Raw genomic sequence first — 17085 nt, 5'->3', positions numbered from 1 at the left:
ACACACATAGTTTCTCTATTACTAACATCTAGTATTAGTATAGTACATTTGCTGTAACTGATGAATTAATAATGTCTAATTTACATTGGGGTTCACTCTTTGTGTTGTACAGTTCTATGGGTTTTGACAACTGCATAATGTCGTGTTATCCACCATTATGGTATCATAAAGAATAGTTTCACTTCTCTCAAAATCTCCTATGCTCCCTCTATTCATCTCTCTCCCCTTCCCCCGAAACTACTGCTCTTTTTTACAGTCTTTATGGTTTTACCTTTTCCAGACTGTCATATAGTTGGCATCACACAGTATATAGCCCTTTCAGACTAGCTTGTCAGTATGCATTTAAGGTTTCTCCATGGTTTTTCATGGCTTGGTAGCTCATTTTTTATTGCTGAAAAATACATGTATGGATGTACCTCAGTTTATCCATTCATCTATTGAAGGACATCTTGGTTACTTCCAGTTTTTGGCAATTATGAATAAAGCTTCTACAAACATTCACATATAGGCTTTTTGGTGGACATAAGTGTTCAACTCAGTTGGGTAAATAACTAGGAGTGTGATTGCTGGATCGTATGATAAGCTTGTGTTTATTAGCTTTGTAAGAAACTGTCATCCAAAGTGGCTATACCAGTTTGTGTTCCCATGAGCAATGGATGAGCATTCCTGTTGCTCCACATCCTTGTCAGTATTTGTTGTTATCAGTGTTCTGGATTTTAGCCATTCTGATAGATGTAAAGTGGCATCTTGTTGTGTTATCTTTTTAAAATACCATTTTAAACTAGTTTTGTCTGGTTCTATTTATTAATAAAGATAATAGAATAAAAGTAGATGGACATTCTCTAAAAGAATCTACCATGCAGTAGAAATTCTTAAAAATACAATATATTTTTGGTGTTGTCTTTCTCTTTTTTTAGAATATTTATTTATTGGCCATGCCTCAAGGCTTGTGGGATCTTAGTTTCCTGACCAGGGATGGAACCCATGCCCCCTGCAGTGGAAGTGCAGAGACCTAACCACTGAACCTCCAGGGAATTCCCTAGAATATTTTAGATTCTTTTATGTAATTGAAGCATCTTTTTATCAAGGAGATACAAGATTTGAATATGATTAATGCAATGTCTGTTACATTGTCTAGTAATATAAAATTACATATTATAAAATAGATAATGAAGCAGAATGGACACAGATTTGTAAGACTTTGAAGAACTGTAGACTTTACCTTGAGCATAATTTTTAAAATAAATATAATTTGATGATTTAAGAATATTCAGAGTCAAGCTGTTCAAACCACTTTTTAAAAATTCCTTGAGGAGGCCTGATAATAAAGAAAAACAGGCGTATTTTACACAGTAGCTTCTACTTTAAACACAAATTCATTACATTTGGTTTGAGACTGCACTAACAACATAGTTAATGCATTCATAATCCATCATCTGAGATATGGCAACTGCTTTTAAACAAAATGTATTCTACATTTTTAAATCAGGATTTCAGAAAGTCAAAATAATAACGAATGTGTCGTTATCAGTTTATCTTAAGCTCTATTTGTGAATACATATTCATAAAAATTAGCAAATTCTGGGTTCTACATGCCTCAAATTGTAATTTTATCTTAAGTTTTATATAGTAACTAATCCTGTTTTCAGTAGGTTAAATACCAAGATGAACTGTATTCTTTCATCAATACCATACCCCAGCATAAAAATGTTCTCGTTTTTTTTCCCAAGGGACTTTTGAAAGCTGAAGAGCACAGCTGGTCCCTTGCAGAACTGGTACATGCAGTAGTTCTACTTACACACTATCATTCTCTTGCCTCGTTCACATTTGGCTGTGGAATCAGTCCAGAAATTCATTGTGATGGTGGCCACACATTCAGACCTCCTTCTGTTAGTAACTACTGCATCTGTGACATTACAAATGGCAATCACAGTGTGGATGAGATGCAGGTCAATTCAGCAGGAAATGTTTCGGTAAGTATCTATTATTTATTATAGGATCATCCTAAGAGTAATCACAGTAATTGCTGTTATATTATTTTTTCATTTGGCTTTTAAGAAAATCTACCCTATTAAGTCCAAAAAGATATTAGGCCCCCATACCTGTTCATTCAGCAAGTATTTATTGTCTGCCTCCAAATGCTCAGCACTAGTCTGATGCTAAGGGACATACAAAATTATAAGACCCTCTAGGAGGTTACATTTGAATAATTTTAGGATCAGAAGCCACCAGCAATGTGCCCCATCAGAGCCATCTGGTATTGAACAGCTACTGAGTGAGATGAGGGGAGACTGAGAACAGTGGAACTTGGTGGTAGAAACTTCCTGATGCTGATCACATCCTTTTGCACAGAAGAAACAGGCTGTCTTCTTAATTACTTTTTAGAAGATTTAATCAGCCTTGATCTGGAATTTCTCCTTTTAAAATACTTCATGTTTTAACTTCTCACAAATATATATAAAAGTGAATGTAAATTTATTAAAATGCTTTTATCTCTATTCCTTCTCTTCTCTGGCTTTTATATTTTCTCAGTTATGTTATTCCTTTGAAACAGATCAGAATGAGTTGAATTTTCTATAAGCAAATTTGAATTCTATATATGATGAGTCAAAATTCCCTCTGCATTCTTTAGCTGTAGTGAAAGAGAAAAGGGTTTATATTTCCAAATTGAAATCAGAGAAACAACATTACAGTCTTCTGAATACTTTGCACAGATTTTCTCAGTTGTATTATTTTAAACAGATTTGGACAGGTTAAATTTATATATTTGACTTTAACGTGTATTTGACTGTTAATGTATATTTGACTGTGGGCAAGTTATCTAACCTCTCTGAGCCTCCATTCTTTCATTTCTAAATGAAGGTCAAACACAAGGTTATTGTAAAGTTTAAATGAAATGTCTCTAAAGAGGTAAAAGGCAAAAAAAAAAAAAAAAGAAGTTAAAAGGCCTAGTACAGTGCTTGGCATTTATCAGGTACTAAATAAGAGGTAGCATTTACATATGGTGAGATTAGCACAGGAGGGAAAATCATGTTCCCATGGTTGATCACTGTGCTGTGCTGGCAACGCCCAAGACCATCAGTTCCACCCTCTGTTGAGCTATCTGGATTGTTGTTGGAGGCCTGCATATGGCCACTGATTATTTATCAAAGCTTAAAGGTTATGAGATGGTCTAAGGGAGAGTACATCAGTTGCTAGGATGCTTAGAGTTGGATTGTTGTCCTTCCCCACCTTTGATTTAGTACAAGGCTAAAGAAAAAGTACTGTTCCTAGTTATCCCTTTATTAAATGAGATAATAGTGAAATAATAGAATTTTTAAAAACTTCCCTAGTAGATAAGCTCCCTGTTCCCAGGTGTTGAGCATTTTTTAGCAATAAATATTTTTAAATTAAGGTATGTACCTTGTTTTTTTAGACATAATGCTATTGCACACTTAATAGCCTACAGTATAAACAGTATAGTGTATAGTATAGTACAGTATACAGTATAATGTACAGTACAGTACAGTGTATTTTTGGCTGCATTGGGTCTTCGTTGCTGCGCGCGGGCTTTCTCTAGTTGCAGCGAGCGGGGGCTACTCTTGGTTGCGGTGTGCGGGCTTCTCGTTGAGGTGGCTTCTCTTGTTGCAGAACACAGGCTCTAGGCACGCGGGCTTCAGCAGTTGTGGCTCGTGGGCTCTAGAGCAGAGGCTCAGTTGTTGAGGCGCACGGGCTTAGTTGCTCCACAGCATGTGGGATCTTCCCAGACCAGGGCTCAAACCCATGTCCCCTGCATTGGCAGGCAGATTTTTAACCACTGTGCCACCAGGGAAGTCCCTAAACATAACTTTTATATGCACTGGAAAACCAAACAATTCATGACTCGCTTTGTTGCAGTGGTGTGGAACTGAACCCACAATGTACCTGAGGTATGCCTGTCTATTGACAACATGCCCAGTGTACACAGTTGATGCAAAAGCACTTATACTTTGTGTACCTTATTTAACTGATTGAGCAAGTAAAAGCTTAACTCTTAAATATTCAGTTCTGTTTTAAATCGACAAGTAGTGTTAAATTTTTAAAATTTAGCATTGATAGTAATATTATTACTAATTTTAGTAATAAAAGGTAAAACATTAGAATGTGTTCTTAAAATCATTTTTCTCTTATATTTTAAAATTTAAATATCTGTATATATAATAGGCCAAATAATTGTTGTTTTTTTGTTTTTGCGGTATGCGGGCCTCTCACCGTTGTGGCCTCTCCCGTTCTGGAGCACAGGCTCCGGACGCGCAGGCTCAGCGGCCATGGCTCACGGGCCCAGCCGCTCTGTGGTACGTGGGATCTTCCCGGACCGGGGCACGAACCCATGTGCCCTGCATCGGCAGGCGGATTCTCAACCACTGCGCCACCAGGGAAGCCCCAAATAATTGTTTTTGATTCATCCATGTGCATTAAAATTATAAGAAGATCTTTTCTTATATTGTATTAAGATGCAAATTCTTATGAAACAGACTTAATAAAATTCAAAAGTTTCATTCCGTGTTTGACATATGTAACCTTAATTGCACTTTCTTTTCAGGTAAGTGATTCCTTCTTTGAGGTCGAAGCCCTCATGGAAAAGATGAAGCAGTTACAGGAATGTCGAGATGAAGAAGAGGCAAGTCAGGAAGAGATGGCTTCACGTTTTGAAATAGAAAAAAGAGAGAGCATGTTTGTCTTCTCTTCAGGTAAAAGCAACCATTACATAGTCAATAAAATGTCTGTTTTTTAAGAGAATTTAAATAAAAGTATCCTTTTTTATTGGAATATAGTTGATTACAATGTTGTATTAGTTTCAAGTGTACAGCAAAGTGAATCTGTTATACATATATCCACTGTTTTTTCAGATTTTTTTCCCATATAGGTCATTACAGAGTATTGAGTAGAGTTCCCTGTGCCATACAGTAGGTCCTTATTAGTTATCTATTTTGTATATAGTAGTGTGTATATGTCAATTCCAATCTCCCAGTTTATCCCTCCCCCCTTTTCCCCCCAGTAACCATAGACTTGTTTTCTACATCTGTGACTCTATTTCTGTTTTGTAAATAAGTTCATTTGTACCACTTTTTTTAGAGTCTACATGTAAGCGGCGACATATGGTATTTGTCTTTCTCTGTCTGACTTAACTTCACTTAACATGATAATCTCCAGGTCCATTCATGTTGTGGCAAATGACATTATTTTGTTCCTTTTTATGGCTGAGTAACATTCCACTGTATATATGTACCACATCTTCTTTATTCACTCCTCTATTGATGGACATTTAGGTTGCTTCCATATCTTGGCTATTGTAAATACTGCTGTAATGAACATTGGGGTGCATGTATTTTCAAATTATGGTTTTCTCCATATATATGCCCAGGAGTAGTGTTGCTGGATCAGATGGTTAACTCTATTTTTAGTTTTTTAAGGAACCTCCATACTGTTCTCCATAGTGGCTGAACCAGTTTACATTCCCAGCAACAGCTGTAGCATTTACTCTTTGAGATAAGATGATGGCCATTCTGACCAGTGTGAGGTGATATCTCATTGTAGTTTTGATTTGCATTTCTCTAATAATTAGTGATGTTGAGCATATTTTCATGTGCTTTTTGGCCATCTGTATGCCTTCTTTGGAGAAATCTCTATTTAGATCTGCCCATTTTTGGATTGGGTTGTTTTTTTGATACTGAGCTGCATGAGCTGTTTGTATATTTTGGAGATTAATTCTTTGTCAGTTGCTTCGTTTGCAAATATTTTCTCCCATTCTGTGGGTTATCTTTGCTGTGCAAAAGCTTTTAAGTTTAATCCAAATATGGCTTTCCTTTTAGAAAGGTTATTGCATAGGTAGAAAAGGAAGTTATAGTGAAAACAGCACTAGACTAAGAGAGAGGACATTTGATTTGGGTTCTAATACTAAAATCACTGCTAATAAACTTTGTGAATATAAGTCATTTAACATTGAGTGCTTTTTTTCCTCTTCTTTAAAATGAGGAAATTGCATTCATAAAGGCCTGAGATTGCTTCCAGCTTTAAAATTCTATGATTTGTGAAAAGGAGCTACTTCTTAGATAACTAACAACAACGTAAATCCTTTATGTTTGGCCTTTATCAAATGTAGGCTATAGGATTTAATATGTAAACCAGATAATTTAAAGGAAAAAAGTTAATAAAGTGTGTCAGTGTATTTTGACAATAATAGAGTGGGACAAAGAGTATATGTTAAAAGCAAGTTTCTTAATAACAAAGAAAAAATCAAATTTGTATAAATGGAGGTTGGATGTTAGCTTGAGGAGAAGTCTTTGATTTTATTTACTTGAAACTATAATCTCATCGACCCCTAAACATGAAGATAATCTGAAAAGGCTTAGAAGCAGTGCAGGAAACATTGTAAAAACAGTGACACACAGAACCTCTTTCCTTTGTTCATCATTTTAGAATTGTTTCTAGGACCTTTGAGCTGTTAAAGAGATCATTTTATATATTGTGTGACATTAAAAATAGTCCAAATGCTAAAGTTTAGAGCATAAAGTTTAAAGTTTATATTTGTTATCACCATAAAGATTATTCAAAAGGGTGTTCATACTTGGAGTACATACTTTTCAGTAGAACCTAGTATCTATAAACTACAGTCGGGACACAGAGGGAGAGAGGATCTGTGAAAGAGAGGAATTAAAAACAGAAAATTAACCATGAGTATTTTTTTAATAACAGAATCTACTTTTATTATATTCCATTTATTAGTAAGTAGGCTATTTCTCTTTACAGTTTTAAGACTTTATTTTAGTTGATATTGGTTACTCAGTGTCAGAGAAAGGGTAATCCTGTTTTTACTTGTTATAGGTAAAATGAATTTTAACTAGCATCCTGTTTTTGAAAGGCTTTCAGTGTTTTTTTTTTTTTAATTATTTCAGATGATGAAGAAGTTACACCAGCAAGAGATGTATCTCGTCACTTTGAGGATACTAGTTATGGCTATAAGGATTTCTCTAGACATGGAATGCACGTCCCAACATTTCGAGTCCAGGTAAAATGACAACTTGTTTTATGTACATGCTCAATTAGGAATACCTCAATCTGACTTAAAATAAGAAAGAGCCATCTGGATTTGAGAACAGAAAGCAATGCAGAGAAAAATAACTTTTCTACGTACACGTAATTCCCTTAGGTATGTTTATTATATTGTTAAAGTTCATAAATCAGTTGCTCAGAATTCAAAACACATTCACCCATAAAGCAAAATTACAATAGTGGGTAGGTTCCCAGAGATGGTATGCAGAAACCCAGTTAAAGTTCCTACTCTAACGAAACAATAAATAATAGTTGTGTTTGAACCTAGCTTGCTTTTATAGCACTGTTTTACTGAGCCCCAGTGTTAAAGTGAGGCTATTTCTGCCCTGATATGCACCAGGCCTGAGTGACAAGAGAAATGTCCTCACAGCATCTCAGGCATTATGTGTGTGGGGGTGAAGGGAAAGAGGATGAGAAAGAGTGAAAGATTTGCTTAAATTAGGACTTATAGGGAAAGCAGATTTTTTGTTTTCTTTTTAATTTGGGTGAGTTTTTACAGATACCATAGAAAATAAACCATGATTACAATAACCTAATTCCCTTTAAAATATGAACTGAATGTCATTTGAAGCAATGAGAATTTTTAAAGGTTTCAAATTTAAAGCTTAAAGAGGATTCACATAAATAAATCTTATTCCAAAATTACTTAGCACCCATCTCTTAGAATAAATAAAGTTCCTGGGGTAAGGAGTAGAATTATTGTTGGTAGACCCAGTTTGTTTAGCTCCATAATCATTAACTTTGAAATACACAGTAAAACTTCCCAGTACAATTCTGTATATACTGAGTCCATGGAAACTTAGGGACCTCGTTGTCCTCCAGGATACCAGGGTCCTTCTCTGTTTTCACTTTGGCAGGAGGCACTGTGCTAAGTGCTTTGCAAGTATATCTCAGGAGTAACAATTGCTGTATCTTCTAGTTCCAGAATAAAAGTTGAGAATCGTCAATTAGCAAACATTTATCTATTCTGTGCTGTAGTTTTGTAAGACCGCTTCCAATCCGTCAGTAGAAACATACTGTCGTTTAAATGTTTTTCTTAAACAGTCTGTTATATATTTCATTTAGATAGGTAAATATATAATTCAGATGAGTTGGTGTTCCCAACTTTCCCAATTATTGTGCAGGGGCTATTATAACTCTTCTACCAGAATTATGAAAATATTTGAGAACTATGATTTTTTTTCTTTGCTCAAGGAACTAACATTGTTTAAGGAGACAGAATTAGGCACAAGGAAGAATTATAGAATATTTTACTCAATAGTGAAGTTGTATCATGAAATATAAAAGATTACAATTGAAGGGATCATGTGGACTGGAAAATTTTATGGAGGGAGATTAGGATTTGAGAGATTTGAATGGTTTAAAAGCATGGGCATTGTAAGCAGAGGAGACTGTAGGCAATAACTGAGCATAGGTTGAGGGAAGGGATCATAAACTGACTGGGCTGCTAAGACCTTCAAGCAAAGGGTAAGTGGGAAGTTAGTTTAAAATTGATCAGATTTGTAGGTGATGATCAGATTTGTAGGTTTTGACCATAGTGATGGCATAATATCAAAGAGGTGTTTTAGGAAAATAAATATGGTAGTAACATTGAAGTGGGAGGTTATTAAGTTTTGCTTGAGATGGAAAGAAAGGAAGCAGGGAGACTTTAATTTGGGAAAACTAATTAGGAGACACAATTAATAGGGCTGAGAATCAGAGGTGGGTAGGAGGAAAAAGAATGAATGATGGATACCTTGAATTAAAAATTTACAAAGTTTGAGGACCATTTGAATGCCTGCAGCAATAGAAAAGGAGAGTGGCCTCCCAAGATGGGTCATCTCTGGAGGCTGACGGGGGAAACAGTGAGAGAAAGCTGAATATGGGTGACCTGTGTGTAAGGGGAAGAGATTCCACTGGTTTTTAAACTCGCTGAGTTCAAAATGTAACTTTTGCATGTTGCAGTATAGAAATTGAAAACATCAAACTGGAATGCAAGTGAAACTGAGAGCTAGGGATGTACTAGAAAGGCAGTGGATTTCAGCTGCCAGTAATTTCACTGCACCGAAGAGCGACAGACATAGAACTATAGTTGGCCACGTTTTAATTATTCACATTTGTTCTGTTCTCTGTATTTAGGACTATTGTTGGGAAGACCATGGTTATTCTTTGGTAAATCGTCTTTATCCAGATGTAGGACAGTTGATCGATGAAAAATTTCACATTGCTTACAATCTTACTTATAATACAATGGCAATGCACAAAGATGTTGATACCTCAATGCTAAGACGGGCTATTTGGAACTATATTCACTGCATGTTTGGAATAAGGTTAGTCTGTTTTCTTATGTTTATGAAGAGGTATTTTCCTTTAGCCTAAATTATTCAGGTGCTTGGAACACATATGCACACAGACCTACGTTAACATACTCAAAACCATCCCCTCCCCAATAGCTTATTTTTATGCATTTTGTGCTTCAAAAACTTGATTTTTTGCAGCTTGGTGTGTTTTCTCTTGCCTAGCTAAGCAGGAGGGAGAGTTAGGAATGCTGACAAGAGTTAAATAACAGATGCCTCCAGGGAAGAGGAGAGCAAGCAAGCTGGCCCAAGAGCATAGAGGAAGAGGCAAAGTTTGTCTCTGAACATTTATGGTATCTTTTCCCTTTGTATCATCTTTTATCTCCTGACACACTCATACTTCTACCTTCATGGAACTTAGAACTCTTACAGTACCCTTCTAAAGAGTACCTACTCCCATGATATTTCATCAAAATACAAAACTTTCATATCCTGTTAGGTATTCAGCCACATTTAAACACAGCCATCATAAACCACCTTCTAACATACACAAACAACCATGCTGTGGTACTTTCTGATTATTTTAGCTGTAAAGTCACACTTTCTCTTGCTTCTTCACTTTATCAGTAGCCAGGCTATGACTTTAGACTCCTGAATGGTTATACAGGACCCGCTTTCTTCCTTTTCTACTAAAAACCAATTAGGAGACTTCAGTTCTAGGCACTATCTGCCAGTGCGGCAGAGGAGACATTGGTGCCTACGACTATCTTGGCTTAGCCTTTCCCAAGTATAGACACTGTGAAGCCATCTAGAGACTGATTCTTTCCTCTCAGACACCTCTCCCCCTTTTTTCTCATCTGACCCCAAGAACTCCTGGAAACATAAGAAAAAAAATTTATTTACACAAATAGATTATAATTGATAATCATGTAATAGTATCAATAAGTATTATTGTTAATTTATTGATTGTTAGTTTATTGTTTAGTTTATTGTTAGTTTATTGTTATTGTTAGTTTATTGATTAATTTGTTAATTTCTTAATATCAGCAATACTCAAACTTTGTTTCCAGAATTTGTTCCTCAGTGTGGTTGCTTATTCATGATTGTAAATATATGTTGCTTGGGCACTGGCAATTTTTTTGTTCATCTGACTTCTGTTTCTTACCCCTTTATACTCATTCATCCACCCCCAATGAAACGTAAAAATTGTAAAGCTGTCATTTTGGGGGCTAGCTACCTACACAAAGAGGGGGAAAGAATACAGCATTTACTATTGATGTCTGTACTTCCATAAGAATAAAACAGACTATACATAAAATTCTCACATTATCTTTTAACAGATATGATGACTATGACTATGGTGAAATTAACCAGCTATTGGATCGTAGCTTTAAAGTTTATATCAAAACTGTTGTTTGCACTCCTGAAAAGGTTACCAAAAGAATGTATGATAGCTTCTGGAGGCAGTTCAAGCACTCTGAGAAGGTAAGTACCTATTGTGTTTACTCTAACTTAGCAGTGATCTTTATTCTCCTTCACCTAATCTAATGGGTCTCAAACCCCTTCCATCACTTCTACCAACCCAGATAAGAACATTCCAGATCAGCTGTCTCACATACCCCTTGGAAGGGAGAACCTCATTATGGTTTAAAGTAAAAGAATAAAGACAGGGAGAACCGGTGTGCTGGCCTCTCCTCAGAGTGCTGGCATCACTGTAACTGCTTAAGAGAAAGAAGAGAGTGTTTGTGAATGATGATTTGGCAGGGAAGTTGTTATTCTAACAAACCTTCAAGAAGAGATGTGATCGAATATAAATACAAGCTCAAAACATCTATCCAAAGAAGATCAGACAGCTTTTGTTTTGAGAAACTGATGTTATTCAGTGGCACACAGAAAACATTTCTGGTGTTTATTAGATGCACTGAAACTGACTGTGAATGCTTATAACCCTATCTCTTTTTTTTCTGCATCTTTATTGGAGTATAATTGCTTTACAGTGTTGTGTTAGTTTCTGCTGTATAAGAAAGTGAATCAGTTATATGTATACATATATCCTATCTTAAATGATAATGTCTTATATTCAGGTTCACGTTAATCTGCTTCTTATAGAAGCTAGGATGCAAGCAGAACTCCTTTATGCTCTGAGAGCCATTACTCGCTATATGACCTGATGCCTTTCCTCCATTAAAGAAGATGAACGATCAGCAGATATTGTCCTACAAGGGGAAGGTACTAAGCCCCAGGACCAATGGTAGATAAAAGAATTCAGAAATCCACTGTGCCATGATTCCTTTAGTTTCTGCTATTTTACTGTGGAAATGCCACTGCTGGCACAAGCAGTGAGTGCTTGGCAGCTTCAAGTTTAGAGCTGTGAAGAAGGGCTGCTATTCACAGTATTTTGCTTTTTGACAGTACAAGATGCTGTATAACTTTTAATACAGCAAATAGTAACTCTCAAAATCCTGTTGCTTCTATGTTAAAAAACAACAAGAATTGGAGCATGCAAAGAATGGGACTTTGATAATGATGTAAGCTTTTATATTGATACATAAAGGATTTTAGATATTGGTGCTGCTATTCCTGCTGGTGGAATGAATAGAGTGGCTGTTCCAGTTAAGCTATTAGTAATAAAGTGAACACTGCTACTATCTGAGCCTACATACATAATTTTTGTGGTTTCAAATTAAACTTGCATATGTGTTAATATTTTTTGCACCTAAAATTACTCACAGCTCGGCAAAGACCATTATGATGGTAACAGCTCATTTCTTTCATACAGTTTTTTAATTCAGTTATTGGATGATACTAAATTACAGTGGCATTCTTAAAGATTTTCTTCAAAAAGCAATCTTAAATGAAAGCGTGTAAATTATAAGAAAAGCTGGCTACCTTTTGATATGCTGTTTCCCAAGATTCTCTGACACTGGAGGGCAGCTGTCTTGTACAGTATTTTTGTTTCCAGCACCAAAGTTATGGGAAATATTGCTGTAGACTGCTGCACAGTCCCAGGTGCATTCTGCCCCTCTGCTCCTGCCCACCTCATGGTCCCCACTTCAGAGGTTGTACAGCTCCTTAAATAATAAAGCTGGAAAATATATTTAGTCAGGTTATCAAATTTGATTTACAAAAATGCTAGCTTTGTTTGAAATGCAAACAGGCTTGAAAAAAATGTATTAAGTACTTTGTATTCTGGAGGCGTGAACTGCTTTTGAAGTCTGTCAGTATTATTGGTATTTTTCAATAAAGAATAATTTTTCTGCAATTTTTTTGCTGTCTCAGTCTCTTAAAAAGTCATGACTTCACAATCGGTAGCTATGCTGTTTCTTTTGACTTTTTCATTAGCCATCACACTTAAATAATTCTGTAATCAGATGAGAGACTTAAATGGCAAACTCTTGAAGTCACTTTGAAAGATATAAAGAAAAGTTTTATCTCGGAAATAACTGGTACAGCCCCATGCCTTGTCCATTTTGAACTGAGGTGGACTGAGATGTTTTAGAAGTCAAATAGAATTATTAAAAATTATTAGAAACAAAGGCTAATTAGGGAGCCACTACAGAACAAAAAATGACACTGTCAAACAATTAGAAATAGCTCTAAATTTAATCAAAGCTGTTGTAATAACTCTCTTACTCATCAAAACATTTACTGAGCTCCATTTAGTGCCTATAAATTTATAGTGTGGGATGGGAGGCACAGTTTTGAATGGAGGGGATGTACTTACCTTCATGGCTGTTGAGAAGATTGAGAAGATAAGACTATCACCTTAGATAAAAATTATCTTCAGTATATTTAAAGATATACATAAGCCCATTTCTAGTCAGCTTACAATAATATACAAATGGTCTTACCCATTGAATTTGCATCATACCTCTGCCCTTTTCTGTCTGCTGCTGGGTTTTTTCATCATAGCAATACAGATGAATCCAACAAGTAAAGTTGCACTGGATTTAGTTAAATTTTTACTCATTCTGCTTCTGCTCTTTGTTCTTTGCACTTGCTCTTGAAAATACAAAATTTCTAATAGAGGTTCTAATCAGTAGTAGGATGATCACAAAACAAGATAAACTGAATTCATTATCTTCTTTCACTGAAGCTTATAAACTACTTACAAATCATGATTTGAAATTTTAATGAGTAAGAAAGTGTGCTTATATCGAAAGTAATAAAGGCATGCCTGTGATACAAAGTTGATGTTTCAGTACCTCCCATTTAACAGGTGTTTCTTATTACTCAATGTTTTCTCAAAACTAAACACACAAAAAAAAAAAAAAAAAAAAAAACTAAACACACAGGATTTCTAATGTCACTATAATCTTTGAAACTAATAGTTTCCAAAATAACTGGGGATGGTAAAATAGAATACACTATGGAATACCAAAACTCTCCCCCACAAGAGGAATTTTTTTTCTTAAGTAATCATGAATAGATTTCTGGTTGAGGTTTCCAAGATTCAATTTTTAAATCAGTTTTTTGGTAAAAATTGGGGAACTTTTTTATTAGATGAAACTTAATTCAGTATCTCTTACTATAAGAATGAGATTAAATTCTAAACATTTATGTATTTACCACAATTATTAACTTCATATAAATAATGGTGATATTTTTAACTTAAAATTCATTTAAGAGTTAAGAGATTTTTAATTCTTCTAATGGTTTACCTATTTCAAATTATTTTGATAACAGACCATTGGTAGGTAAGTAAATAAATAAAACTTGTTGGATAAGCATGTTTTCCAAGCACATTTCACTCATTAAGATACTCAGATTTTGTCACATATTTGTGACTAGTGAATATCAAGGGAAAGCAAAAGGCAGGTAGGTGGGGAGTGACATCACCAGTGAAGCTCCAGGTCCTTGTTCCCCATGAGACACTGAGCTAACAACAATATAAGGACCAAAATACCTTTGTGAGAACTCTAGAAACCCCTTGGGAAGCTATAGCTCAGGCAAACACAAAACCAGGAGAAGGCTGCACCAAAAGGTGTTAAGAAAATTTGGGGCATTTTGCTTGTCCTAGCCCTTCCCTTTGCCTGGCACAGCATGATGCAATTGAGAGGAAACCCCCAATTCGTGGCTCCTCCCTCAGGACAGAAAGGAAGAAGGTGAACTTGTGTCCAGTATTCAGGCTTGTCTGGGGGCTGTTTGAGGGACTGAATTCTGTCTCACCTGACTTGGAGCACTAGTGGGAGTGGTAGCATGGTTTGGATGCTGGTTGTGGGCCACTGAAAACAGAAGTGAGCGTAGAGGTGCATTAGAGCAGCAGGGAGTCTACAGTTCGGTAGGCAGGTGCAGGAGATCCAAGAGAGTACAGCCGGGAATAAAATAGAAAGTGGAACAGGAAGCTCCTGAGAAGAAACAGAGACAAGCCTCTTAGGGAAACTAAGACAGTTAAAAGCAGATATATATCTTGGAATGAAAGCATACACACATGCCCAAAGAAGATAGGTCCCTGGAAGTAGCTATTTTTCAAATGCCCAAATCTCAACAAAGTTCACAGGGTATATAAATAAACAGAAGAATGTGGCAAAATCTAAGAAACAAACCTAGAGAAACCAACCCTAAAGCAATGCGGAAATCTGATTTACCTAACAAAGAATTTTAAACAGTTGTCTTAAAGATGCTCAATGAACTAAAAAAGAACGAGACTGACAAATCAGGAAAATGATGCATGAACAAAATGAGAATGTCACTAAAGAGACAGAATAAAGAAGAAATCAAATTCTGGAGCTGAAGAATACAATAATTGAATTAAGGAAAAAAAACTAGAGTTCAACTGGAGATTTGATCAGAGAAGAACTAATCAGTGACCTTGAAGAGTTACTGATACTATCAATAACTTTAGAGTTACTATTAGTAACCTTGGAGGTTATTTGATATTATCAAGTCAGAGGGACAAAAAGAGAAATGAAGAAAAGTGAAGAGAGCCTAAGGGACTTAGGGGGACATCAGTAACAAAGTGGGGAGTGGGCAGAACTGTAAAGGAATGGAGTTTTGTATGCAAATCAAGTTCTTATCAGCTTAAAATATTCTTATAACATTTTTAAATGTAATCCCCATGGTAACCACAAAGAAAATCTCTTTAGAATTTACACAAAAAGAAATGAGAAGGAAATCAAAGCATGTCACTACAAAAAAAAAAAAAGTCAGTGAAACACAAAGGAGGAAGAGGGGAAATGAGGTACAAAAAAGCTACAAAACTTGCAGAAAACAATTAACAAAATGGCAGTAGTACGTCCTTCCCTGTCAGTAACTACATCAAATGTAAATGGATTGAATCCCCCAATCAAAAGACACAGATTGGCCAAATGGATAAAATAAAAAAGAGGATTCAACTATATGCTGTCTATAAGAAACTAACTTTAGATCTAAGGACACATATAGACTGAGAGTGAAAGGCTGGAAAAAGATATTCCATGCAAATGGTAACCGAAAGAGAGCAGAGGTGGCTATATGAATATCAGACAAAAGGGTCAATTCACCAGGAAGCTATAACAATTATAAACATATAGGCACCAAATACCTAAATATATGAAGCAAATGTTAATAGAATTGAAGAGAGAAATAGATAGCAACACAATAATAGTAGGAGATTCAATACCCACTTCCAAAAATGAATAGAACCAACAGAAGATAAATAAGGAAACAGAGGACTTGAACAACACTATAGATTAGTTGGATCTATCAGACATATACAGAACACTTAAACAGAAGAATATACATTCTTCTCAAGTGCACATGGAACATTCTCCAGGACTGACCACATATTAAGCCACAAAACAAGTCTTAACAAATTTTAAAAGATTGAAATCATACAAACTATCTTTTCTGATCATAATGGAATGAAACTAGTAATCGATTGCAGAAAGAAAAACTGGAAAGCCCACAAGTATGGAGAAATTAAACAGCACATTCTTAAAAAGCCATTGCAAAGAAGAAATCACAAATGGAATTAGAAAATATCTCGAGATAAATTAAAAACAGAACACACCAAAATTTATGGATGCAGTGCTAAGAGGGAAGTTTAGAGCTATAAACTCTTACATTAAAAAAGCAAAAAGATCTCAAATCAACAACCTAACTTCACACGTCAAGGAACTAGACAAAGAACAATCCAAACCCAGAGCTAGCAGAAGGAAGGAAACATAGAGCAGAGATAAATAAAACAGACAACAGAAAACAATAGAAACAACGAAACAAAGAGTTGTTTGAAAAGATCAAAAAAATTGACAAACCTTTAACTAGATTAAGAAAAAGAATCAAATATATAAAATCAGAAATGAAAAATGGGACATTAACAACCAATGTAAAAAAAAAGGATAGAAACTATTATGTATTGGGTGGGCCAAAAAGTGCCTTCGGTTTTAAAGTAAAAATAAAAGACACATTTTTCATTTTTACCAAACACTTTATTGAACGATGCATTCACCCTTTTGTTCCACTTCCTTCTGCCATTTTTCAGGCACCTTCATAATTCTATCTTCCCAAAACTTTATCTTTTTTAAATATATTTTTTAATTAATTAATTAATTTTGGCTGAGTTGGGTCTTTGTTGCTGTGTGTGACCTTTCTCTAGTTGTGGCAAGGGGGGGCTACTCTTCATTGCAGTGTGCAGGCTTCTCATTGCGGTGCGCAGGCTTCTCATTGTGGTGGCTTCTCTTGTTGCGGAGTGCAGGCTCTAGGCACGTGGGCTTCAGTAGTTGTGGCTCGCAGGCTCTAGAGCACAGGCTCAGTAGTT

At 35.6% G+C, this 17085-nt stretch overlaps 2 protein-coding genes across 5 annotated transcripts in view; one reads left to right on the top strand and one right to left on the bottom strand.

The window, feature by feature from the left end:
- The window catches only part of SESN1 (sestrin 1), a 107532-nt gene extending 94923 nt beyond the window's left edge, over positions 1 to 12609 (top strand). For all 3 annotated transcript variants that reach the window (XM_060283960.2, XM_030882879.3, XM_030882884.2), the window contains 6 exons: positions 1731 to 1973; positions 4562 to 4709; positions 6915 to 7027; positions 9190 to 9380; positions 10688 to 10832; positions 11432 to 12609. In XM_060283960.2, coding sequence (XP_060139943.1) covers positions 1731 to 1973; positions 4562 to 4709; positions 6915 to 7027; positions 9190 to 9380; positions 10688 to 10832; positions 11432 to 11518 — 927 coding nt within the window. In that variant the 3' untranslated portion in view covers positions 11519 to 12609. The remainder of the gene's footprint in view (positions 1 to 1730; positions 1974 to 4561; positions 4710 to 6914; positions 7028 to 9189; positions 9381 to 10687; positions 10833 to 11431) is intronic.
- Positions 58 to 17085, bottom strand: part of ARMC2 (armadillo repeat containing 2) — a 133735-nt gene continuing 116707 nt past the window's right edge. Inside the window, exon 18 of one of the 2 annotated variants that reach the window (XM_060283959.1) lies at positions 58 to 6656. In XM_060283959.1, coding sequence (XP_060139942.1) covers positions 6613 to 6656 — 44 coding nt within the window. In that variant the 3' untranslated portion in view covers positions 58 to 6612. Of the gene's footprint in view, positions 6657 to 13632; positions 14696 to 17085 lie in introns of those variants that run through there. The other variant, XM_060283958.1, reaches the window with a different exon arrangement.

This window comes from Globicephala melas, chromosome 14, assembly GCF_963455315.2.
Source record: "Globicephala melas chromosome 14, mGloMel1.2, whole genome shotgun sequence".
In the NCBI taxonomy this organism is placed as follows: domain Eukaryota; kingdom Metazoa; phylum Chordata; class Mammalia; order Artiodactyla; family Delphinidae; genus Globicephala; species Globicephala melas.
Note: the sequence above shows the minus strand (reverse complement) of the source record. Positions and strands in the feature narration are given on the sequence as shown.